This window comes from Rhodamnia argentea, chromosome 5 (assembly GCF_020921035.1).
Source record: "Rhodamnia argentea isolate NSW1041297 chromosome 5, ASM2092103v1, whole genome shotgun sequence".
Taxonomy (NCBI): domain Eukaryota; kingdom Viridiplantae; phylum Streptophyta; class Magnoliopsida; order Myrtales; family Myrtaceae; genus Rhodamnia; species Rhodamnia argentea.
The window spans coordinates 29,882,394-29,908,583 of NC_063154.1; the positions used below are offsets into that span (position 1 = coordinate 29,882,394).

At 39.4% G+C, this 26,190-nt stretch overlaps 2 protein-coding genes and 1 pseudogene across 2 annotated transcripts in view; all 3 read left to right on the plus strand.

Annotated features, from left to right (window-relative positions):
* LOC125315326 overlaps nucleotides 1-26,190 on the plus strand; it is a 150,597-nt gene that overhangs the window by 29,986 nt on the left and 94,421 nt on the right. The gene's annotated exons all lie outside the window — the stretch shown is intronic.
* LOC115732289 lies at nucleotides 3,922-7,329 on the plus strand (annotated as a pseudogene).
* LOC125315132 (B3 domain-containing transcription factor VRN1-like) lies at nucleotides 9,827-13,031 on the plus strand. Its single transcript, XM_048279307.1, has 6 exons — nucleotides 9,827-9,974; nucleotides 10,463-10,886; nucleotides 11,210-11,376; nucleotides 11,688-11,925; nucleotides 12,068-12,228; nucleotides 12,762-13,031. Exons 1-6 carry the CDS (start codon nucleotides 9,846-9,848, stop codon nucleotides 13,029-13,031), a joined length of 1,389 nt encoding a protein of 462 aa, XP_048135264.1. The 5' UTR covers nucleotides 9,827-9,845.

Here is a 26,190-nt window from a genome sequence, read left to right on the forward strand (position 1 = left end):
TCTCCTACCATTGTTCAAGTTTTCTTCGAACTGAAATTACAAGCATTTTTATACATGCCATCTGTGAATCATGAGTGGTCATTTACATGAAAGCAATATTTTGTATTTTCAAAAAATATATATGTAGGGAAATATAGCTAAAAAAATGCAATAATATCCCAATTTATACCCGTATTTTTCATATGTATTTTTAATTTAAGGCAAAACAGGAAATTTACGTGCTAAAAAAAAAATATCGCAAAATTGTCACCCAGTTGCAAAACAGGAATATTCTTGCGTGAGGGAGGGCAGAACCAAAAAAATATGCAATCTAGGAAAACAAAACATTCCGCTACAGCCGCTCGCACGCGCCCACACTGCTGACCCTACACATAATCTTTGGCGCATGGCTTGCACGCGCCTGCAGTTGGAGTGGTGCGTGCAACGCACGCTCCTTATGCACGCACTGCTCCATTCTTCTTTTGCGCCTACTGACGCAACTATTCCCTTTCCTTTTTTTTTTTTAACTGTTCATCCGGCGCGACAATTTTCTTTCTATACGCATCCAGCGCGTACGTCGTTCCCATAGGACTATCACCAATCGTTTTTCTCGTCTCAACGAGATTTATCTCACTGTGCGATAAAAAAATAATTTTTATGAACAAAATTTCTAAAAAAATCGACGATCAATATGATAATTTATCGCGCTAGAATCGTTTGTAAATATTCATGCAATAATCTTAAAACTACCGATCAAAACTCAACATCTTGAGTCTCCGCAACATTAAGCACTGAGGGATGGTTCCCATGAAATTGTTGTTGGAAAGGTCAAGTACAGACTGCGCTTGGCAAACTGATCCTGCCAATATCATTTTCAAGAACTGAACTGAAATTGTTACTCGAGAAATCCAGGTAGACACTTCTCTGTGGCAGAGGTGACATTTTCCCCTGGAGCTCGTTTCTGTGGAGGTTAATAACAGAGAGACTTAAAGGGAGATTAGGAAAAGGTTCTCCCCGTTTATTGAAGAAATTGAAGGAAAGATTGACATAAGAAAGATATTCGATCTCCCATATCCATTTTGGTATCTCTCCTTGAATTTGATTGTCAGAGAGGTCTAGATGGGCCAATTTCGGTATGTTTTGCAAGAATTCAGGGACCGAACTCAGCTGACAGGAAGACGGGTTTATAGTGTAAAGAGTAGTGGAACCGAACAAAGCAGAAGTGGATGCAGTAGCATCAATTGACAGACAATTGTGGGAAATATCGAGATAAGTGAGGTTCTTGAACGGCTGAAACACATCAATGTGCAATGAGCCAATGAAATTGTTAGGAGAAAGTGAGAGTTAGTTAAAGTCCTTGAAGTTCAAAAATAAACACTGGTATGGGTTCCTTTAAATTGTTGCTGCTCAAATCGAGCGCGTTTAGTTGACAGCAAGTGACATTTAGAGAATCACTCAGCTCACCAGAAAACTGATTGTTGGAAATTTCTATCGCCTTAATTGAAGCAAGTGTAAAGAGAGACAAGGGAATGGTTCCGTCTACTGAGTTGTACCGCAAATCTACTTTTACAAGGCTCAGAAGCTCTCCAGTTAGAGCATTGCAGGATAGCATAATCTGTGTCGGATGTTTGGACATACTAAATGAAGAAATCGAACCCATAAGATTGCTCAAAGACATGTCGAAATGGAGGTCGGGATCAATCCACTCAAACTGCAATTAACAATTCTAAACTAGACGAACTTCTGAGATTTTACTGAGGACCACAGTATCAAGAGAACTATCCTCCGGAAAATTGGGCAAAGGACCCTGAAGAAGTTGGTTGCAGCAAAGGTCAAGGGTCCGAAGTGTCCGCATTTGAAAGATTTTAAAAGGAAACTCTCCATGCAACCCATAATAAATCAGACGAAGAGTAGTTAGATTGGGGAATCTAGCGAAGAACTCAGGAACTGTGGTTGACAGGTTGTTGCCATTGAGTTGAATGAATGACAAATTATGAATAGACATGCTCGGCACCTGAAGTTTTTGCACCGAAGAGGACACTGCGTTGCACCATTCAAAGTAAATTTTTTTGTAGATTAGTGGCGACTCCAAAGTAAAATTTATTGAGGTGTCTAATCGACATATCGTAAAGAGATTAATGACGACTCCAAAGTAAAATTTTTTACTTGTTAAAGCATAAATCATAAGTTGCGATTTGTTATGGACTTGATTGAGTCCAAACTAGGTTAATTGAATAATTAGCTCAGTAATGTGAGTAGGTAGACTCCCATAAGAACCGGTAACTTACATTTTCCGACCATGACCGACCGCCGGTGGTGGCGGGCACCACCAAGTCCTTCACCTCTCCTCGCATCTTTCTCGGTCTCCCACTCTTGGTTGAGAATAGGGTAGAGTTACAGGAGTTGATTCCATAAAGAAATAAAGGATCCAATTGCACAAACAAAATAAGTGTAGATACTCCAGACGAAGCGGGAGAGAACTAGAGGTAGAGGTTCCCGATAAGAGCAGCCTCAACGCTTCGACTGCGAGCTGTACGTGTTGGCTTTGGCTTCTATAGGGGGTCATAGTCGTTGCCCCTTCCCAGCGTTCAAACCAAAACATGGCGAACATCACCGTTAGCAATCCCCGGACAAGAAGACAAGTGAACCCAAAAAAAAAAAAAAAAAACAAACCAAAAAAAGGGAACTACGTAGGCTCCAAAGAATGTCATATCCGAAAAAAAATTATTTTGGGTGTCGCTCGGCATTCAAAGTGCCGAGCAATGGGAGCCCGACACTGTGCCGCGCAACCACACATCTTTTTGTTGTTGTTCTAGTTGCTCGGCACTCAAAAAGTGCCGAGCAACAAACCTTTTTTTTTTGTAATTTTTTTATTATTTTATTTTACTCATTTTTTAATTTCTTTTTCTTGTTTTCTTTTAATCATTTTTTGTTATTCAATTTGTTTTGATTTAATCATTTTCTTAATTTCCTTTTCTCGTCGCTCTGTGGCCCCGTCGCCTCGTTCGCTCGTGCACCATGATGACGCACCTCGACTCCGCGACCCCGTCACCTAGCTCATTTTTAATTTCTTTTAAAAATGATTAAAAGAAAAAAATTGAATAATAAAAAAATGATTAAAAGAAAACAATAAAAATACAAATGAACGAGCGAATGAATGAACAAACGAGCAAACGAACAAGCGAGGCGACGGGGCTCAGGAGCAATGAGAAAAAGAAATTAAAAAATGATTAAAAGAAAACAAATTGGATGATAAAAATTGATTAAAAGAGAACAAGAAAAAAGAAAAACGAGCGAGCGAATGAACGAACTAACGAATGAGCGAGGCGACGGGACTGTGGAGTCGAGGCATGTCATCGAGTGAACAAACGAGCAAGGCGATAGGGCCGCAAAGCGATGAGAAGAAGAAATTTAAAAAATGATTAAAAGAAAACAAATTGAATAATAAAAAAATGATTAAGAGAAAACAAGAAAAAGAAGAACGAGCGAGCGAACGAACAAACAAGTGAGCGAGACGACGGGGTCGCGGAGTCGAGGCGCGTCATCATGGTGCACGAGCAAGGCGAAGAGAAAAAGAAATTAAAAAAATGATTAAAAGAAAACAAATTGAATAATAAAAAAAATGATTAAGAGAAAACAAGAAAAAGAAGAACGAGCAAGCGAACGAACAAACAAGCGAGCGAGGCGACGGGGCCGTGGAGTTGAGGCGCATCATCATGGTGCACGAGCGAGCGAACGCACGAACGAAGCGACGAGAAAAAGAAATTAAAAAATGATTAAATGAAAACAAATTGAATAATAACAAAATATTAAAGAAAAAAAAAAGAAATTAAAAAATGATTAAAATAAAATAATAAAAAAAATTTAAAAAAATGTTGCTCGGCACTTAAGGTTCAGGCAGACCCCCAGGGGGAAATTTTCCGTTCTTTTATGACAAGGTTGCTCAAGAACGCAAGGGCAAATCGCACAAACCACCACCACCACCTCCTCCTCCTCCTCCTTCAGTGACCCCCCGTGACACTACCGTACATGGCTTGCGGTCGGCGTCGGCGGACAGAAGATGGAAGTGCGGGGCTAGATATCGCGACTGGACCACGTCTTGAGAGTCCTCACTTCTTCAAGATCATTCTCTCTGACACCCTTCAATCTGGGAAGCTCGTAAGTTCAACATTTTCGCAGTCTGTTTCTTATGATTCAGCTCCAGTGTCTCGACAGTTTCTGTCTTGGTTTAGAACTGTCGCCCTCGTGCTGTGTACAAAACAATCTGGAGATCTTTCTATGCCTTTGGCTTTGTATCAACATTTTGATTCTTGCGAAAAGAAAGAAAGAACCACAACCCCGAAGAAAAAAGTGTTCAATTTTGAATTATTCTAGATAAAAATCAGCGCTTTAACTTGGAATTGAGGATTGGTTGGCTAAGGATACTGTGGAGTGGAGAAAGGTGTTGGGTCTCCAGCTTGTCTCTCGTCAAATGAAGCAACTATAACTGGAAGTCACCCTTACTTGCCCGGTGACACCCTGCTTGTGTTCAAACCGATCTTTCATCGCCCTGTTGCAGAATCTAAAATTTGCCCAGTGCTCTTCCTTTTTTCCCTGCACTTTCGATTTTGATGAATTTGAGTCCTGGACCTATAAGCTATAACTTGAGTTTTCCTTAATAGGGGATTCCGAAAAAATTCTTAGGAAGATATGGAAAGGATCTCTCAAGCTTGGTGCTACTCCAGGTTCCGGGCAGTTTGACCTGGACTATAGGAGTAGAAAAGCGAAACAATGGCATTGTTTGGTTATGGAAAGGGTGGCGAGAATTTATGCAGCATTACTCCATTGGTCATGGTCACCTCGTAGTTTTCAAATATGAAGGGAACTCCACTTTTCACGTGATGATATTCGATAAGAGTGCTTCGGAGATCGATTATTCGTCGAGTGGCATATCGAACCTCGGGAGTGGATTTATCTCGCCAAAGAGAGAGTGAGTATGTGGTAGAAGTTGAAGTTTCGGAGGATTGCGCTCCTCGTCAAAAAATGAGGGTCGAACCTCATTCACCATGTTCTCAGTCGAGTCCATGCTACTCATCACAAGATCTCGAAGGTGTGTCTTGTCATTTTGTGAGTCTTGTTTCTTCTTACAGAGCTCTCTCCTTTGCTAGTTCTTTTTTTAGTACTTGAGAACTTTTTGATAAGCTTGTTTATGTTGACTGATAACATTATGATTTCCGTCATGCTTATCGTGGTTAAGTAGTTACAACTTCTTTGGTGAAGAGAAGCGAATTTTTCATTTGGTCAACTTATCTAAATCTGATTTCTATGACGGTAGTTTCTTCCATTCTGCGTTAAATATGTTCATGGTAAGTAAATCAACTAATGAAAATTTCAAATTGGCGTAATCTAAGTATTTCATTGTTTTTTAAGAATAGACAGGGTCGGAGAGTCTAGAAGCAGAGCTAGCCATTCTAAGCCAGTTTTTGGTGGTTCTACAAGTTCGTGGCCTCTCTCTAGTTTTGAATTGGCTAGCAAATTTGACTTGGAGTATCCTTTTTTCAAGGTGGTGATCCGGCCATCTCACATTAAACATGATATAGTGGTAAGATCGAGAGTTTAATTCATTACTATTTTGGCTTTTTTCTTAAGCTGATTGGATTTCTGCAGGAAACTACATAGCGTTTTCCTTGGATCTATTCGTTCCCATTTGTTTAAAAAGGCATAGATCCTCTACCCCTCATGCTAATTCTAAGAGCACAGACTTTGACGTTCTGTCTTTTGTCCTGTTAAGACTATTGATGAGAGTTACTAAAATTACCATATCTATCTACATTTTGCTTGCTCGCTTGAATAAGGGAATGCTTCCTCAGTCTTTCTTTTTAAAGCATGGGTTGTTCAAACATGTGTCTGGGCAGAATGTTCCTCGTAGTTTCATCATGCAGCACATTTGAAAAATCAAGAAAATCGCGACTCTCAGGCATCCAGACAGAACATGGCCGGTGAAGCTTAGTAACTATCCTAGTGGGGCGATGTTCTCTTCTGGTTGGATGGCATTTGTGAGAGGAACTCGCTTGCATGTAGGAAATGTCTGCGTGTTCGAGCTAACTGATAGAGATGATATTGTGTTCAGAATCTACATTTTCAGCGGCGCAGGTAGAAACTTGATTTACATTGTTTGAAGTGAAACTTGTTCTATGCTAAAGGTCTTCATCGTCAATTAAAGAACTATTCACACCAATAATGTCTCTTAAAGTTCTCGTTTTAACTCCAGGCAGGAACAAACGGTCTAAATGCAGAGTGAACCATTCTGAGCCGGTATTTTTCTGATCCTACTCCTCCGAGGCCTCTCACTACTCCTGAATTAGCCAGTGAATTTGATTCGGAGCATCCCTTCTTCAAACTGGTGATACACCGGGGTCATTTTAAGAGAGTGGTACAATCTGGAGCCTAATCCATTACTGTCATATCTGAAGTTTGATTATGATCTCTATCTAATCTTGCCTCGGTTTTGTGCTGATTTGGTTTGTATTGGGAACCATATAACATGCTATTTTCTTTGGAGTGATCGTGGGGCATCCCAGTGGTGGAGTGACGCGGATTCAGGAAAAACAGAAGTAAAGGCTGTAATTAGGAGGTCGGGGACTATCCATTCACTTGGATATCCTAGACAAGCTGCTCCATCGCTTTCGTGTGAAAGGATGGATGGTCACTTGAATCGAGTTCTAACCTGAAGTGGCAATATATGGCAGTAATTCGTTCAAAATGCTTTGCATCGCGGGTTAAGACCGATGGCTTTCATGAGCCTCTTAAGACTAAAAGCGGGTCTGATTATGCCTATTCTTAATCCTAAATGGCTAAAGCTCCCGAAACTCACCAAAATGGCCTTATGTGTGTGTGTTTTTTTTTAACCAAGAGTGCATGCATACGTTATTGTCCTTCTTTCAGCATACATTGATCGTTCAAATGTTGACTCATGTGCAGCATGTTCCTCGTCGATTCGCCGAGCAACATTTTGAAGAATTCGAGGGAATGGTAACTCTTAGGTATTCAGATAGATCGTGGCCGGTGAAGCTCTTAAGATTAACGCACCAAACCCGAGTGTGCTTTTCTGCTGGTTGGGCTGCATTTGCCAGAGAAACTCTTTGCGTGTAGGAAATGCCTGCGTGTTTGAGCTCATTGATAGGGATGTTGTTGTGTTCAGAGTTTCCATCTTCGAAAATGGTGGTGAGGACCAGATTCACATTGATTGAGGTGATCATGAAATGTGTTACTCTAGGAAGTTCCCAGCATTGATATGAGTTCAGGATTCTTAACCATGTCTTCTTTATTCAGCAGTGGCGAATCAATCGAAGGAAGACTCTTGTCTGTTCATGTTTTGTTGTTTTGTGGTGCTAGTTTCGATTCTGTACCGAAGACTCTTTCCCCGACATCCGCGTTCCATTTGTTTCGTGAAAAATGGATGATTTGTAAATTATTTTCTTAAAATTGATCACCTGGCATAATTAGTCAATAAAAAATGATTTCATTTAACGACAACAGTTTTTGTCTAAATATTTTAACGGATAATGAAAATGCTTTTTGTTTATTCATTTTTATAAGCGATATAAGTAATCATTTTACTATGTTTGTTGAGCCATATTCAAATCTACATGAATGTACCGATTCAAGAATTGAGAAATCAGTGCCGAGAAATTAAGAACTGATTTTTGAGTATTAACACTCTTAAATGCTAAAAAAGCAAGAATTTTCTGATTACGGGCGCCATGTGAGCACTTACATGGTGCTTTATCAGTCTGTCCGTCATAAAATAAATTTGAAATGGTCACATTGGATTTTAGACTCTATTTATTTCGCGAAAAATGCGTCATTTGAAGAAAATATTTTTCTGAAAATGATCGCATGTATCACTTAAACTAATTAGTCGATAAGAAATATTTTCATTATCGATAACAATTTGGTGCTCTAATTTTTTATTTTTGTGACAGGGACTATCTGCGGGCTCGCAGCCGCCATGACGGCTGGAATTTCGAGCTACGAAGCTCACGGCCGCTATGGTCGATGGACTTCCGAGCCACGAAGCTCGCCGAGGCAATGGCCACTCAGCATGATGACCGAGCAGAGCAAGCAAGCATGCAGACCTCGTTTTTGTTTACTATCCTCTAGTGGGATGGCCGGAGCGTCAATCAAGCTTGTGAGCTTTTAGGTGAGTAGTGCCATATGGCCCGGCCGTCGTCGTCCCTCTCTCTCCTCCCTTGCTTGTCCCCATCTCTGTTTGCTCGCGTGCTCTGCTCCGTCATCATGTGATCGGGGTGACCATGGCAATCGCGAGCAAGCGGACACAGCTCTGTTTCGTGCTCACTACGATCGGGAGCTTGGAGCATGTGTGGCCCGCTAGAACCTTAGAGCTTGAGCGGGCATGGCCACTCTCTCTCTCTCTCTCTCTCATGCTTGTTTGTTTCGTTGAAAGTGAGACATTGTCTGACAATATTTTCGAGAGAATGGAAAATGACAAATTTTTCATTGTTTGACTAAAACTTAAAAATGAATTAGTAAAATATTTTTCACCCTTTGGTATTGAAAATCTAATTTTATTTTCTAGGGGAAATTTATCAAAAATTTTGAATTATTTATTATTTTTTTCTCTATTTTCCTTTTTCCCTTTTCCTCGGTTGGTCGCTGGCCACGGCGGTAGCTTGCCAAAAGAGAGGAACAAGCATGCCCAAGGCCGGCAACCTCATCCCTCATCTGTTGGCTCGTAAGCTGCAGTTGTTCTTCGTGTTCGATCATACTATTTTTGGTGTCGCTCTCTCTCATCACAACTCGGTTGCGAATCTCGAGCTTCGTCATGAGCTCACGGCTTCCAAATTTGAATTCTTGGAGGTTTTTTCCTTCCGCTTTACAAACTTGGAGCTAAAAGCTTATGAATTCGTCCTAATTTGAGCGGAATCGGCGGGTCATCGAGGCAGATTTGAGTACGAGAACGTGATTTTGGCTTTTGCAGTCGAATTATAAAATTTGAGCTGGAGATTGATGGGACAAGGCGGGGCTGCGAAGTCTTCTTCGAAGAGGCAGCAATCGGATGCGGCGGTAGGGGCCGGGGGAGAGTAACATGGGGAAGAGAAGGGGAGTGGGAATATTTTCCTCTTTGAATGTGTTTTTTCATTGATTGAAAATGTTTTTCTTGACTACTTTATTTTTGTGAATTCAACGCGGAAAGTTCAAAAAATATTTTCCTAAAAGTTATTTTTTGTATATATAAATGGACCTAGTTTTGTGTTTTTTCAATTCTTTTTCTCTTTGTTTGACCCAAAAAAATTCTTTTTCTCTTTTTCTCTCTTAGTTTTTGTTTCCCTTACAATTTATGTTGTCTGATGTGGCAATACCATCACCTTGAATAACTAATGGCGACTTGGACGACCGCGATAGATTTGAGAATCAAGTGAAAGTTGAGGATATATTTCGCGACAAAAAAAAAAAAAAATAGAGATAGATTTGAGATTAGAACTGAAGTTTTGAAATTTTTTAGGAATGAAGCCCGATCGAGGGTGTGGCATGTAATCTGATAAGATGACTCTACATGACATTGGGCATGTAATGATTTTCTCTAGAGAATTCCTGATTTATGGAAATAGAGTAATGGAGGCTATATTTGATTAAACAATAACTTCATATGCCTCCTTACCGCGGACTGGATTGATGTTTGGAATTTTCTATTGGGAGTAACCAATTTGTGCCTTTTCAGGAAATAAATAATATATGGTTTTATCATTTGGCGAGAATAACATTATCAATCTCGGTAAGGAACAAAGGCAAATCGCACAAACAACCACCAACCACCTCCGCCTCCTCCTCCTCCTCCTTCAGTGACCCCCGTGACACTACCGTACATGGCTTGCGGTAGCCGTCGGCCGAGGGAAAATGGGGGTGCCAAGCCAGATGTCGCGACTGGACCTCGTCTTGATAGTCCTCACTTCTTCAAGATCATTCTCTCCGACACCCTTCAATCTGGGAAGCTCGTAAGTCCCACGTTTCCAAACAGTCTGTTTCTTATGATTCAGCTCCAATGTCTCGAGAGTTTCTGTCTTGGTTTTGAACCTTCGCCCTCGTGCTGTGTACATACAATCTGGAGATCTTGCTATGCATTTGGCTTTGTATCAACATCTTGATTCTTGCGAAAAGAAAGAAAGAACAAAAAACCCTGAAGAAAAAAGTGTTCAATTTTGAATTATTCTAGATGAAAAATGAGTTCTTTAACTTGGAATTGAGGATTGGTTGACTAAGGATAGTGTGGACAAAGGTGTTGGGTCTCTCTAGCTTTACACTCGTTAATGAAGCAACTATAACTGGAATTCAATCCTTAGTTGCCCGGTGAAACCGATCTTTAATCACCGTGTTGCAGAACTTAAAATTTGCTCAGTGCTCTACCTTTTCTCCCTTGCATTTTTTTATCTAATTTTGATGAATTCAAGTCCCGGACCTATAACTTTTGAGTTTTCCTTAATAGGGAATTCCGAAAAAATTCTTGGGAAGATATGGAAAGGATCTCTCAAGCTTGGTGCTACTCAGGGTTCCGGGCAGCTCGACTTGGAGAATTGGAGTAGAAAAACCTAACGACAGCACGGTTTGGTTGTGGAAAGGGTGGCGAGAATTTATGCAGCATTACTCCGTTGGTCATGGTCACCTCATAGTTTTCAAATATGAAGGAAACTCCAGTTTTCACGTGATGATATTTGATAAGAGTGCTTCGGAGATTGATTATTCGTCGAGCTGCATATCAAACCTCAGGAGTGGATTTATCTCGCCAAAGAGGGAGGATGTGGTAGAACTTGAAGATTCGGAGGATTGCACTCCTCGTCAAAAAATGAGGGTCGAACCTCATTCACCATGTTCTCAGTTGAGTCCAAGCTGCTCATCACAAGTTCTCGAAGGTGTGTCTTGTCATTTTATGAGTCTTGTTTCTTCTTACAGAGCTCTCTCCTTTGTTAGTTCTTTTTCAAGTACTTGAGAACTTTTTGATAAGCTTGTTTATGTTGACTGATAACTTTATGATTTCCATCATGCTTATTGTGGTTAAGTAGTTACAACTTCTAAGGTGAAGAGAAGCAAATTTTTCGTTTGGTCAACTTATCTAGATCTTGATTTCCATGACGATATTTTTTCCATTCTGCGTTAAATATGTTCATGGTAGTAAATCAATCAATGAAAAGTTCAAACTGGCGTCATAGAAATATTTCTTTTTTTCAAAGAACAGAAGGGATGGGACATTCTAGATGCAGAGTGAGCCATCCTGAGCGGAATTATGGTGGCCTGACAAGTTCGCGTCCTCTTCCTAGTTTTGAATTTGCCAGCAAATTTGACTCAGAGTATCCTTTTTTCAAGGTGGTGATCCGGCCATCTTATATTGGACATGGTACGCTGGTAAGATCGAGAGCTTAATTCACTACTATTTTGGCTTTTTTCCTAAGCTGATTGGATTTCTGTAGGAAACTACTTAGTGTTTTCCTTGGGTCTGTTATGTCCCATTTGTTTAAAAAAGGCAAAGATCCTCTACCGCTCATGCTAATGCTAAGATCAGAGACTTCGACATTTTGACTATTTTCCTGCTAAAGACTGTTCATGGGGTCGCTAAAACTACCATATCGGCCTACATTTTGCTTGCTTTCTTGAATAAGGGAATGCTTCCCCAGTCCTTCTTATAAAGCACGGGTTATTCAAACGTGTGTGGGCAGAATGTTCCTCGTGGTTTCATCAGACAGCACATCCGGAAAATGAAGGAACTCGCAACTCTTACGCATTCAGACAGAACATGGCCGGTGAAGCTTAGGAGCTATCCAAATGCAGCGGCATTCTCTTCTGGTTGGATGGCATTTGTGAGAGGAACTCGCTTGCGTGTAGGAAATGTCTGCGTGTTTGAGCTAATTGATAGAGATGACATTGTATTCAGAGTCTACGTTATCAGCAGTGCAGGTAGAAACTTGATTTACATTGTGCGAAGTGGAACTTTAGGCTGGTTATGGCATGACACGAATTCTATGCTAAAGATCTTCATAGTCAGTTAAAGAAATATTCACGGCAATAATGTCTCTTAAAGTTCTCATTTTAACGCCAGACAGGAACAAATGGTCTAGATGCAGAATGAACCATTCTGAGCCGGTATTTCGTGGTCCTACTCTTCCGAGGCCTCTTAGGACTACTGAGTTAGCCAGCGAATTTGATTTGGAGCATCCCTTCTTCAAAATGGTGATACGACGGTCTCATTTTAGGACATTGGTATAATCTCGAGCCTAATCCATCACTGCCATATCTCAAGTTTGATTACTATCTCTATCTAATCTTTCCTCAGTGTTTTCCTTGGTTGATTTGGTTTGTATTGGGAATCATATGACAGTAGTTAGTTTCCTTGGAGTAAGCGTGGGGCATTCCAGTGGTGGAGTAATGCGGAATCAGGAAAAAAGGAAGAAAAAACAGAAGCAAAGGCTGTAATAATGTCGGGACTATCCATTCACTTGGATATCCTCGACAAGCTGCTCCATCACTTTCCGCATGAAAGGATGGACAGTCACTTGAATTGAGTACTAACCTAAAATGGCAATTAATGTTCTGTAATTTGTTTGAAAATGCTTTACATTGCGGGTTAAGATCGATGGCTTTCATGAGCCTCTTAAGACTGTTGGCTAAAGCTCCTGAAACTCGCTAATATGGCCTTGTGTGCTTTTTTTTTCCAAGAGTGCATGCTTAAATTATTTTCCTTCGTTCAGCATACATAGCATACACTGGTTATTCAAACGTTTACTCATGTGCAGCGTGTTCCCGGCAAATTCGTCCGGCAACATATTGAAGAAAACAAGAAAACAGCAACTCTTACGTATTCAGACAGATCATGGGCAGTGAATCTCTCAAGATATAAGCGGGACGCCCGCTTGTTGTTCTCTGCTGGGTGGCCTGTGTTTGCAAGAGAAGCTCATTTGCGTGTAGGAAATGCCTGCGTTTTTGAGCTTATTGACAGGGATGATGTTATGTTCAAAGTCTCCATCTTAAATAATGGTGACGAGCGCGAGATTCACCTCGATTGAGGCAATCGTGGGTCTGTGTTACTCTAGGCGGTGTTTGCAGCATCGATGTGAATCCAGGATTCCTAATAATGCCTCCTTTCTTCAGCAGTGGCGAATCAATAAAAAGATTACTCTTTTCTGTTCATGATTTCGTGCTAGCTTCGATTCTATACTTCCATTTTGGCAAGAGTTTCGCAGATTTGGCGCGTCTTTAAGGGTTCTGGTTGCTCGACTCACCTGAAGTGTTCGTACGGATTCTCCCAACATCTCATTGTTATGTCTTAAGTGCCAAAGCCTTTTGTAAGAATAAAACAGCACACAGAAGGCAGTCCATTCGTTTGGTTTTTGCATTCCTCGGCTTTTGGCCTATCAACATTATGTTTTGTTTATATTGTTTTATGGCCAAATGAAAACAAAATTGAAAGAGCATTTATAGAAATTTGCATGGGTAAGGCTAGATTGTACAGTGTTCCAATTCAGGTTATACATGAATGAACCGATTGAGAAATCAATGCTGTGAACTTAAGAACTGATTTTTAGGTGTTAACACTCTTTATCTCTATACAAACATAGGATCGCGACCATAATGGGTGAGTCCTAACCATATAGTTGGCAAGATCTCTAATTGCTATCAATTATTTCGTCTACTGAATGAATTAGGCGACCCTTTTGTATGTTAATTGATTGTTTCAAGACAACTCTAATTAGAGGTGACTGGTTCCCAATCAAGTCCGACCTGATCCGATTCCGGATGATCTAATCATTGGACCGGTCGCCTTTTTTTTTTTTTTTGGTAATTCGTTGTTAAATTTTTCTCGCTAACTTCATATTCACCGAACAACCTTTCGTTAATTATATTGCATTGTCGCTAAGCTTGAAAGTTATACTAACCATCTTAGATTAGGTTTGGATTTATATTTAGGAAAATTTTTTAAAGAAAAAATATTATTCGGATTGGTCCGATCGCCCCTCGAAATCGGGAACCGGACCCAATTTTATGAAATCGGGAATCGGATCGAGATCTCCAGGAACCAAACCAAGCAAACTAATCCAATCTGGTCCCGGCGGTTCTCGATTCGATCAGTCCATTATGCTCGGTCCTAACTCTAATTAAAGTTATCTAACGAGCTTAATATCATCAACCCGTAAATTTTTAATTTCCAACCCCAGGGGCTATCAAGCGTGTTGACAAGTCAAAAGTTTGCATATGACGTGTTCTTGATTTTTTTTTTTTATTGTTCGAATCACTATCAAGGTAATGTGGTTTCTTAAGGAATGTTTTTTTATGTTGATTATGTGCTGTTTAGGCACTGGTCCGGGCCGTCTTGTGCCCAAACCGAACCGGCCCGTCTGTCATCCCTACTTTATCGGTTATGTCCTTTAGTTTAGCCCATTTCGAAGTCTGGATATGATCTAGCCGGAACAAATAGACCTAATCGCCGGAACTCATCCACGAAACATGCGCTAACTCTACATAAATTTGGAGATACTACACACGCAAATCGAAAATAATCGACCTAATGCTAAAAGAATTTGATAACGTAGATGCAGCAAAAACCACTTAACATTGTTTGTGCACAGTAACGAAATAAGGGTGGCAATGGGACCACCACCACCACCGGATTCCAAACTATGACTTATTATGGGTGCCACATATATACACTTACTTGGTGCTTTATCAATCTCAACCGTAATTAATGATTGGTATGGGAGTTCTCGGTGTGTGATTATTACCGAATCCGGTGATCGGCCGTCGAAATTTTATGATGGCATATCTGTTCTAGAAGGATGAGAGTGTGCTTCTAATTGCAGAATATGTTTTGTTATTTTCTTTCTGGTATTTGCCTTTTCTCGTAGTTATTTGGGAGCTTGAAAGAATTTTATATACCTCTCGAGTATTATCCCGATTAATGAATGGAATCTTTCTTTCGACAAAAAAGAAAAGTCTCCACGGTTGTCAAATAAAATTGGAAAGACCCCATTAAATTTTGATCACAATATAATTTAGTTCATCCTCACACACGAGTTAATTTGAAAAAAAGTGTACAAAAGGTCTTAAACCTTTTGCATTGTATGTCAATTGCCCGAAACATTTTAATTGTGTCAATTTAATCATAAATCTTTTACATTTGTGCATATTTAGTCTATTCAACTAATTTTGGTTGGAGATATGGACGTTTTCCATCCTACATGGAATGACTGGGCCGACGTGGATACCTTTTGGTAATGTTTTTGAAACTTTTTTTTTTTTCGGTTGAGGGCCCGGATGCCCTCATCGACCATCGGGTGAGGACCAACAAGCCCTCGCTGGCTGTTAATGAGGCCGCTATGCCCATAGAAAATAATTAAACAAATTACGTTGTTAAAAAACTTATTAAAAAATACCCATATCAATGCCGGTCACGCCATGTAGACAGACGACGTCACGTCAGAACCACAACGTCCTTTGAACAACATTATTCAGCAGTTCGGTTTGAGACGAGTTATTGTCTCGGACTTGTAGCTTTAGCTTTAATTTCTTTATGATAGAAATTAATTTCAAAAAGTCTATTGAGAAAACGTGGAAAATATCTCTCAAACTTGATGCTTCTCGTTCGAGGCAATTTTGGAAACACCAACCCCACCCTCCACCCCCCCCCCCCCCAAAAAAAAAAAACAAAAGTTTGAGGTAGTTCAACCTGAACTATAGAACTAGCAATATGTAATAATTATTGGGCTAGCGGTATCACCCAGAGAGAGGTGAATAAGTGATTTCAAAGAGCTTTAAAAATTAATGCGGAATTTTAAATAAATAAGCTCGTAGTTTAGTTTAGAGTTTGTGCAAGAGCAAGATCTGAGATGTCCTCAGAAGCAGTAGCGTGCACAATTCAACTATCAAATGAAAATGACAAGTAGTTCAAGCGATAGAGAATGTACGCATAGAGTTTATAGGATTCGGCTTTATTCAAGCCTACATCCACTTCGTCATGTTGACAGCTAATCGGCTGGATTCCACTAGTGAATAGCTTAGAGGTTACAACTCGGCAATGATTCTCAAGTCAATAGACTTTCCGTCTATCACTCACGCACTTGAATGAAATCCTGTAAGTATTATAGTGTTTGGATCAAGAATATATGAATGATGTGAAGCTCTCTTGAACTTTGGAATTTAAGGTTTTGGACTCTTGTGCTCTCTTCAGCCTTGAGATATCCCTTTATACTCTTTCACCTTCAAACTAACCATTGCAAAGTCTCCAAAGGATAATTATCCAAACTTTCCGTTTAGATGAGATTGTATACAAAGGATTTCGTAACCGTGGAGAATACCAAAAGAATGAATATCCCATTTGATTAGATCGCCCATATAATCATGATTAGGGTTTCCCAAGATGGAGTTATTCGAATGGTAAGCCATCCTCGTCTTCCGTAATCCAACCCCTTGAATGATCTTCATGATTGATAATCTTCAAGAACGAATCCAGCTTGATTTGATAGCTATTGTGATAATATAACATCTTAATTATATCTTCTCGAATGTATCTCATAATAGCCTGATCGTTGCATATGAAATACTCCCTCGTAGCTTGACCTTTGCGACAACGTTTGAGCTTGTCTTGCATCGACGTTTGAGCTCGTACAAACTTCAAACGCAATATGCAAGTGCTTCACTTAAGTTTCCATCTTCTAGTCCCTCCTAGCGTATTGGCAATCATGGTTCTGCCTTACTGTTCACCTATCCAATGTCCTTCCAAACTTTACTGAACTTCCTTTTCTAGGCTTATTCACATTATACTTAGGTACCTCCAGCTTGGAGACACCTCTACACCCAATGCCTTGTTCACCATTGATAGAGAACTCACAACCTTCGGACGTTCTGCTAAGACAACATATGCATAACAGCTTGTGCATCTTTTACCTAGTTCTACTCAATCAATAAATTCATCAGTAGCCTTTGATTATTTTATCATCTTCAAAATATTATAAGGGATTTTTCCTAACAATAATAATATCATTTCATCGTTGAAACGGTGGCAGGAGTTCACGGAACCTTGCTCCATTGTTTATATTCACCTCATAGTTTTTGAATATACAGAGGATTCCCTTTTCGCCCAATATTATTCAACCAGAATTCTTCGAAGATATTATGACGGGGTATCAATTATCATTGTCCAAAAACGCAATCACTAATTCAAACTAAGCATGCAATTCAGTTAAATGGTGTACATTCCAAAGGCCACTCAATATGTGCATGAATTCAATTGTACATCGACATGGCGCTAGCGTTTTCTTAGATCCGCCTTAATTGACATGTAGCTGCAAAATTACGGCACCCCATCATTTAATTTCAGTCTCCTGCAAGGACATTTTAGTATATCAATGAATAGCAATATGGAATAGCAATATGAAAAAAAAAGTAACCAAAATATTACGAAAATAAAAGTGTGGTAACAATCCATAGGGAGGAGTTGCGAGTAAAGAAAGTTCCGGTCATGGATCAAGTTAGGCCCGGTCATGAACAAGGTCGCATGCATGCTAGCAGCGGACCACCGCACATCTTGATCACGTAGGAGGCCCCATCTGGTCACGAATCCAGCTTTGTCTAGTTGTGGCTTGATTCATTCTTTCCCTTTTTCAATTACATGAAAATTATCCCTTTCCTTTGTCAATTTTAGCGTTACCACTGCCTTGATTCGAACTTTTGCTTGAGGTGATCCAAAGGTGGCAAGGAGTCATTCCCAAGTATTGTATGACTCCACGCCATTACGTTTGGAAGGAGGGAGGGGGCCGGGCAATCCAAAACGGCTTACAGACCTGACCTTCAAAATCGAAATGGATTAGCGCTTTGTGTGCATGTCAGAGGGTCTTCTTGAAAAACCACATTAATCGGTACTGTGAGGTCTTGAAATACTTGCTTGAAATTTTGAGACGAGTCGCATATCGATCCCTTTTGTTTTTTCGATGAAGTTGTTAACAAACTTCAGTTGTTTTAGCCAAAAGAATATCCATAATTTCTAAATTTGAAAGAATGCTTTTATATAATGAGAACGTGAGAATATTCAGTTGAGAATGAGCCTTGACTTTTCATGTATTAGGGATAAGTGATTTTAGGTTCCATATAGGTTTCACTTGAAATTTGAAACTTACCCATCGTAACAGGTTTCTCATTTTTGGAAACCCGAAACCTACCCCGCATGCTCTGGAATCTACTTTGCATATCTTGAAATTTGAAACCTACCTTGCATACCCTGGAACCCGAAACCTACTCTATCACATGTTTCATGATATACTCAGGTTCCTCTAGTACTTTTAATTGAATGATTGCAGTGAATCATCATGATTAATGACCATAATTTGCTATTACAATCCACTGACCACAACTCATATTTAATCACACGAATAAATATGAAACGTTAATCTCATTAATCAATATCGCTAAAAATGAAAGCTCAAACTAGTAGTTCCATATACACATTTATCATCGGACGACATGGAATACCGTAGGATTGTGCAAAAACATATACTAATAATAACACAAAAACATGTTAAGGTTCCATCTTTCTAGAACTTGGAATTTACCCGTCGGAACATGTTTCCCAATTTTTAGAACTTGAAACTTATCATGCATACTTTGAAACCTGGAAGTTGGAACATGGAACCGGATCTAGGGTCGGGTTCCAAGTTTTACCTTAGAACCATAGTCGCCCCTAATACATAAAAAGCCAAGGCTCACATTCTATCTTAGAACCATACTCACCCCTAATACTTGAACAGTCAAGGCTCAACTGATGGTTAATGTTAATTAGATATAAGGGTCTAGGGATGAGCATGGTTTAGGTCGGTCCGTCTCCCTAAGGAAACAGGGACATGACCGGTGGTCCCGATTCCCAATTTTAGGAAACCGAGGACTACACCGTTGATTCGATACTAATTCAGTTGGAGCAGTCCAATAGAACCAATCGAAAACTAAAATAAGTGAGTTATGCATTCTATCTTTATAGCAAGTCATTCTCTTTTATTGTATCGCCTAATTGATGTAGGACACTAAAGAGAGAATGACTAGCACAATGAGCGAATGACTTGCTATAGGTATTTGGCCCACCCATTCTTTTTGTCAAGTTGAGCCATGGTGATCCGTCTTCTCATCCACATAGATGTGATGTACGGAAGCACAAACAAAGGAGGCTAAATTAAGTTTATGTTTAAATTTAAGAATAAAAAAATAAATAAAATTTATATGCTTCGGGTGGTCCGGTTCCTTCTTGGAATCGGACCGATCGTAACCAGTTTCAATTTATGGAACTGAAAATCAGATTGAAGCATTTAGGAACTAGACCAGCCCGGTTGGTTCGGTTCGAGCAGTTCCCGATTTGGGCAATCCATTATGCTCAGCTCTATAAGAGTCTAAGCTAACTCGAGTGTAATATGTCAATATGTAGAACATTATGTCTAGAGAAACTACCAATCAAGCATTTTTTATAGGCGTTTATTCTTAAACTAGAAATTAGTAGATTCGTGATTCAAGGGGGTTATTGCCTTTCTTCAACCCTCTGACCTTGTGTCCTAATTTATGCATAAAGCCATGAACACTTCAAGAAAGGAAAAATTAACCAAAAAGTCCTAAACCTATTATATTGTGGCTAATTTAGTATAAATCTTTTAATTTTGCTAATTGAATCCTAAACCTTTTTATGTTTTGCTAATTGAGTACATCCGACCTTTTTTGGTTGGAAATTGATTGCGTGGTCACCGATCGGTCTTACGTAGCATGGGCAGCGCCGATGTTGACATTTGAATTTTTTTTTTGAAATTTTAATATTTTTTATTTTACTTTTTGTCTTGTGCCTCACCTACTCTGGGTGAGGATGGCGACACCCAAATCCGACGAGGATGTCGTGGCCCTCACCTAGAGGCCACGAGGGCTGTGACACCCTCGCCTAGTGTGTGCGAGGGTGGACGTGCCGCCCTCAGTGTCAAAAGAAAAGAAAAGAAAAGAAATAGCCAAAAAAATTATCAAAAATTCAAAAAAATATTTAAAATAATTAAAAATATATATATTCTAAAATGTCCACATCAGCACCGACCATCTCTTGTTGTGCCATGTAGGACCACCGACAATCAAGTCATCAATTTCTGGCCAAAATTGGCTGGACGGACTCCATTGGTAAAACGCAAAAAATGTTTAGGAGTCAATTAGCAAAATTAAAAGGTTTATAATTGTATTGATTAAAGTACAATAAGTTTAGGATTTTTTGGATAATTTTTTCCTTGAACGAAGATAACATGTCCTGTGGTTTCTATAGAAGCAAATTAACTTGAGAAAAATGTTTGGATAGTGGGGCGCAAATGTAGAATGGGTGACATTCATAAAGGACACATGCCAATTATGAAGGGAGATTGGGGCCTTAGCACCATTAACTTCTCAGGAAAAGATGGTCACATCCCCATTCCAATAAAGGGATACTCTGATTTGATTTCTCTAGCTTTTCTCAAGGACAGTGAGAGGCTTGGGCATTTAGAACCATGGAAAAGATGCTCGAGAGCTCACTGGACATTTAGCTCTTGATTCAACATTTAAGAAAAGCCTTTGGAAAAATGTAAATGCTTTTAATCTAAAGGAATGCATGACTATTTGATAAGCTGTAATTGCAAAGTGCATTGAAAAGCAACTTTAGACTAAATGTTGTTTGGTAAACATTACAATTGGAAAGCCCTTTGACGTGACAAATTTTAGTTTATTAATTTTAATTTGTTTAAAATTGAAAAAAATGACTGTAAACTTTTATATTTAGTGTTGAAGTAATGTACAGAGACATAGCAACAAATTTATACAAGAGAGTCACTTCATTACAATAAATATGTTCACATATGTCCCCAACAAAGTACGTTATCAGAACCAAACACACATGCTGCATATTAAAGACCATGAAATACACAAATCTAAGCAATTGAAAGCAGATCCATCGGGGGGTTTTGGTGGGGTGGGGGGGAGAGAGGAACTTGCAGTCGAGCGAGCGGTGCGAAGCTAAGCGCAGCGAATGAGCAGTTGAGAGCGAGAAAGGCGAAAAATCGAGTTAAACGTTCCTAGAAAATAGGGTTCTGATTCTAATAGGGAAAAATTGGACTTTCAATATTATTTTAGGGGCAAAAAAGGCAACTCGCCATAATTCAGTAGTCGAAAGCAGTAGCATTCCAAAAATACTAAAAGCTTGAGACAGATGGGAATCTACCTTGAGTTTTCAACTTTGTCAAGTCTAGTATTTGGCTGAATAAGTTTCAAAATCATTTGTCAAGTAATTCAAATTTTCCTCAAGGGTCTTTGGAGGCCCATGGCCCCTTCCCAAAACTAAACCGAATGCACCCTAGACCATTTGGTCCAACTGTACAAAGGGAAAAAAGGAGAATACTGATGAGATTGTAACTAGTTCAAAAAGAAAATAAAAGCCAAAAGTAAATGATGGTCGAATTCCTAAAAACATCAAACTTTAGGTCTAGTCACAATTTTATCCCAAACTTTTTTTGTTTGAAAAAGTCTAAAACTTTGGGTCCAATCCCAAATCTATCCTCAATTTTTTTTCTCAGAAAATACCCCAAACTTTAGATCCATTCCCAAATTAACCCAAAACTTTTTATTTCGTCTTGGAGAAAAATCACCAATTTTTACTCCAATCTCAAATTTGCCTCCATTAGCCCTTTGTCCAAAAATCACTGTTAGACGTCCCTAATTTCATATCCCGGAACAATTTCATTTTGGATAATTTAAATGATTTTTATTGTGGTCCATTTGTTATCCATGTGGAAATATCAGGTTGGTCCGTACCTATCGCCCCATTACTTTGCTAATGTTAAATTTTCTATTAATGTGAAAATGTCACGTCAAGTTAGGAATGGAGCACAGGGTATATTTGAGAATAGATTGAATGTTTGTGATTTTTTTTAACAAAACAAAATTCGGGGCAATTTTGAGATCAGAACTAAAGTTTAGGATTTTTTCTGAGACAGAGAAAAATTCAAGACAAATTTGATACTGGACCTAAAGTTTGAGGGTTTTTTCTTAGATAAAAAAAAATTGGGGTAAAATTGAGACTAGACCTATAGTTGAGCATTTTTTAGGTCAACTTTCAATTGGCTCATCACAACCGAGTATACAACAGACATATATTGGTACACTATTATGTAGCCTCAACTAAATCTTCCATTGTTCATCTCAGTCGACCTAAATGAGTTTCTTATAGCTACTGGCATTGCTGAAGATGGATAATCTGATTACAAGATTGTCTCTACCAATGAGCTCAAACATGCATATGTTATGGGCTTAGAGATTCTTTGGCCGCGGAATAGCCCGTGGGGCACCTGGCGAGTCGTGCAAGACCAGGCTAGCCCTTTTTCCTCAGTTATTCATGGAACACTCGGACGAATGTCTTTCTCGTATTGAGTCATACCACACTTAGTTTAGCTCGGGCACCCTTTGTATCAAGCGATAATAGACCGCATTATATATCGCAACCGGGTTTCGGCTCGCCATGGCCTCATTAGGAGAGCGGGATCGGCTCCCGATCAGATTGTACACCGGAGGCCAACCCCGCTTTCGGAGATCCTAAGGGATATATTCTATCTAATCCTAGAACTCCTAGTACAAATCGTCATGACACCACTCTCACATACCCAGTTGACTCGTACTCTCTACATCGCTCACTCACTATGTGTGACAACAACAAACATCACTTCAAGGTTTACGAGTGTGGAAGGACCCGGCGACACCAGTCATTTGATCCCTCGCATCGTATGAGGGACACGAAACTCCCCGCCCGTGTCACATACATCTGATTTAGACAAGATTCTCTCTCGAATGTGGGCCAACCACCAGAATAAATTCAAGCAAACACTAAAGAAAGAAGGCAAAAAAAATGCCCATTTTTGCTAGCCTTTTCTAGCATAAAAATTTTAAGTCCTCAATCCCAACCTGGCAATTTGAAGCCAAAATGCCATTAATGTTTCGAACTCCTATAGTAACGCTTAAAGGATTGCTAACACTGATCGTCTCTATCACATCCTCTCGGTTTATAAATCATATATGTCTTCTTTCGACACACCTTTTTAAAAGAATCAAAAAGACGATCACCTCTAATTGGTAATCTTATGAGCCCGTAAACTAAAGGAAGTGAAATTTTTCAAATCGACAGAACTTGTCGGTTGCTTGCGAAGCTGAACTATCAGTTGAAGCTTCCCCCAAAATCGACATTTTCAATCGTTGCCATCAGAAGAGAAGACCGGTATCATGCTGAGGCCTAAGGTCGTCGGAATTGACAATGCGGTGCCCGTACGCTTAGAATTTAGGGCTTTTGTCAACAGGAAAAGCCCCAAATCAAATCTAAGCATGCAATTCAGTAAAATTGTGTAGATTCTGAAGGCCACTCAATATATGCATGAGTTCAATTGAACATCTGCATGGCGCCTGCGTTTTACTACATGAGAGTAGCCTATACTGACATGTAGTTGCAAAATTAAGGTACCCCGTCATTCAATTATGCTCCCTAGCAAGGTGTTATTTATATATAAAAGCGATATGAACCAGTCGCATAGTATGCCAAAAAAGGTAATCGATATATGAGGAATAGAAAATCGTGGTCCCAATCAATTAAAACGAATGGTGAGTAAAGAAAGTTTCGGTCATGGATCAAGTTAGGCCCGATTGCAAACGAGGTTGCCTGCATGACGACAACGAACCAGGGCACGTCTCGATCATGCAGCAGGCCGTCCCGGTCATTAATCGAGCTCTGTCTTGTTGTGGCTTGATTCATTCTTTACCTTTTACAATTGCATGAACCTTATCCCTTTCCTCTGTCAATTTTGGGCGTCCCCACCTTCCACAAATGCCTTTCATTCGACCTTTGCTTGAGGTGACCCAGTCCACAGGTGGCGAGGAATCATGCCCATTCCATGGCATTGCGGTTGGAAGGAGAGAGGGGCCGGGCTTCAAAGGGGCTTTCAGACCTAAAGTTCAAATTTGAAATGGGCTAAGGCTTCGCGCGCATGTTACGAGGGTCTTATTGAAAAACCACATTAATCCGTGCTGCGAAGACATGAAATTTTGAGTTCGGTCGCATATTGACATGGTTAGCAAAATCTTGGGTTTTATCTTAAAAAATATCCATATTTGTTGGAATAAATAAATATTAAACCACGCATTCTTCTAACAGTTTAAGGTTTAGAGCGGTTGGTCGTAGTCCCATAAAATCTTTCATGGTATCGGAAAGGGGAGGTCCCGAATTCAAATCTTTCTAATGAATATGTATATTAAACCAGTTAAAGAATGAGAATGTGAAAATATTAAGTTTGGATGTTTTTATTTAGTCATAACATTTCTTTTTTTGTTATGCACTGAGTTTGTTTTCCTCATTTAAAGGGATGATTCGAGGGCTTTTAGCCAACATATCTGCGAAAAATTCAAAGATAATACATGACTAATGGTCACCGTTAGTTAGATATAAGGGTCTAAGTTAGCCCCGGGCTAATACGTCAATAAGAAGAAGATTATCAGAAATTGCTATATATATTAAACGACCATTTTCGGTTATAATGAGTGTTTTCTTAATTTATAATCTAGAAGTTTATGTTATTCTGATATGTAAAGCCGATAAAGAGAGAAGTTTCCAATTGATTATGGCATTAGAAGAAGATAATCAAACAATGTCTAATATATGACATGAATGAAATCTCTGTATGATAAGTAGGAACACTCACAAGGCTAAGCGGTTGAATGAAAGGGCAGGGGCCGGAAAAAAGCACGCAAGTGAACAAAAATATTTCGATTTGGTAAATACATGTCCCTTAAGCAACTCAAAGCACAAATGCAAAGAACCTTAACATTCAGAGCCCTTAGTCTATACTTTCATTTTCTATGACATCCTTATCAAAGTCATTATTTCCAAAATAGCAGCCATGCATTATTACAAAAGTCCAAAAATTGAACCATTCATGCAAAAATATGGTCCACATGCACTCTTTTGTCTGATAAAGCTCTGTCAATTAAAAAAAAAAAAAAAGAGCTACGCACGCTGCTCAGGACCAGAAGATGCAATAATTGGAACAGACAGAAGATAGTGGGGCGTCCCATCTACATCCCGGGTCAACCTTTAGAAAGGATGCTTTATGAAAAAGCTAGAGAGTCCAAAGCGTCGATTACTCGGAAATGGATTAGTATGTGGAGCATCGCACACAAGATATGTTTGCTACAATGTGGAAATAAACCAATAGATTAATGTTTAGCCATGGCTATTATTGTAAAATTACGTGGGAACCAAAGGATCTTGCAATTTAAATCCTAAGCGAGAGAACGAGATCACTAGAGAAATTAATCAGGAATAATAAATAATACGAGAGATTTATATAGTTCGATTGAAATATTAGTTTATATTCTATGGGAGAGTCAATTGAAAAGCATATACTTATTAACCGGAGAATTACAGAGTTCTAGTTGCTCACGTTCAAGTATTTTCTAGCCTAAAATACATCCAAGCCCACCGTGTTGGTGTCATGATGTGGTTATCTCACCTTTTTTCTTGGGAAGGACCTAAGTTTGGTGTTTCTCAAGCTTCCATTGGTTGTGGCAATGGCATAGTTTTAAAACATATCATAATATGCATGAATATGGTTTCATGGTAGAATCGAGAATCAGATAACCAAACTAGTGAAAAATGGTAGGTTTCGGGTTTCAAGAATTGGGATATTGGCTTTGACGGGTAGGTTTCACGTTCTATAAAGCGGAACCTGGAACCTAGAACAAGTCATTGTGCTTTTTATGTTCTATGTTTGCGAGCGATACTACGGTATTCTACAGCATCCGATGATGAGTGCGTAATCAAGAATCATTTGTTTGAGCTTCCATTTCAAGCGATATCTACGACTAAGAGTTTTACTTTATTGATGTTTCATATTGTTATTGTGTTTAAATATGAGGTATGATCAGTGGATTGTAACGGCAAATTGCGATTATTAGAGGTAGTAATTCACTACAATCATTAATTGAAAATACAAGTAGAACTTAGGTAGCCTCTACAACCAACCCTGGAACCCGTGATCGGGTAGGTTCCGGGCTTCAGAAAAAGGGGAATCGGTTTCGACGGTTAGATTCTAGGTTCCAAGTGGAATTTGAAAGGAGCCTAGAATCGCTTACCCTTAATATTAGAGGCTTCCATTTTTC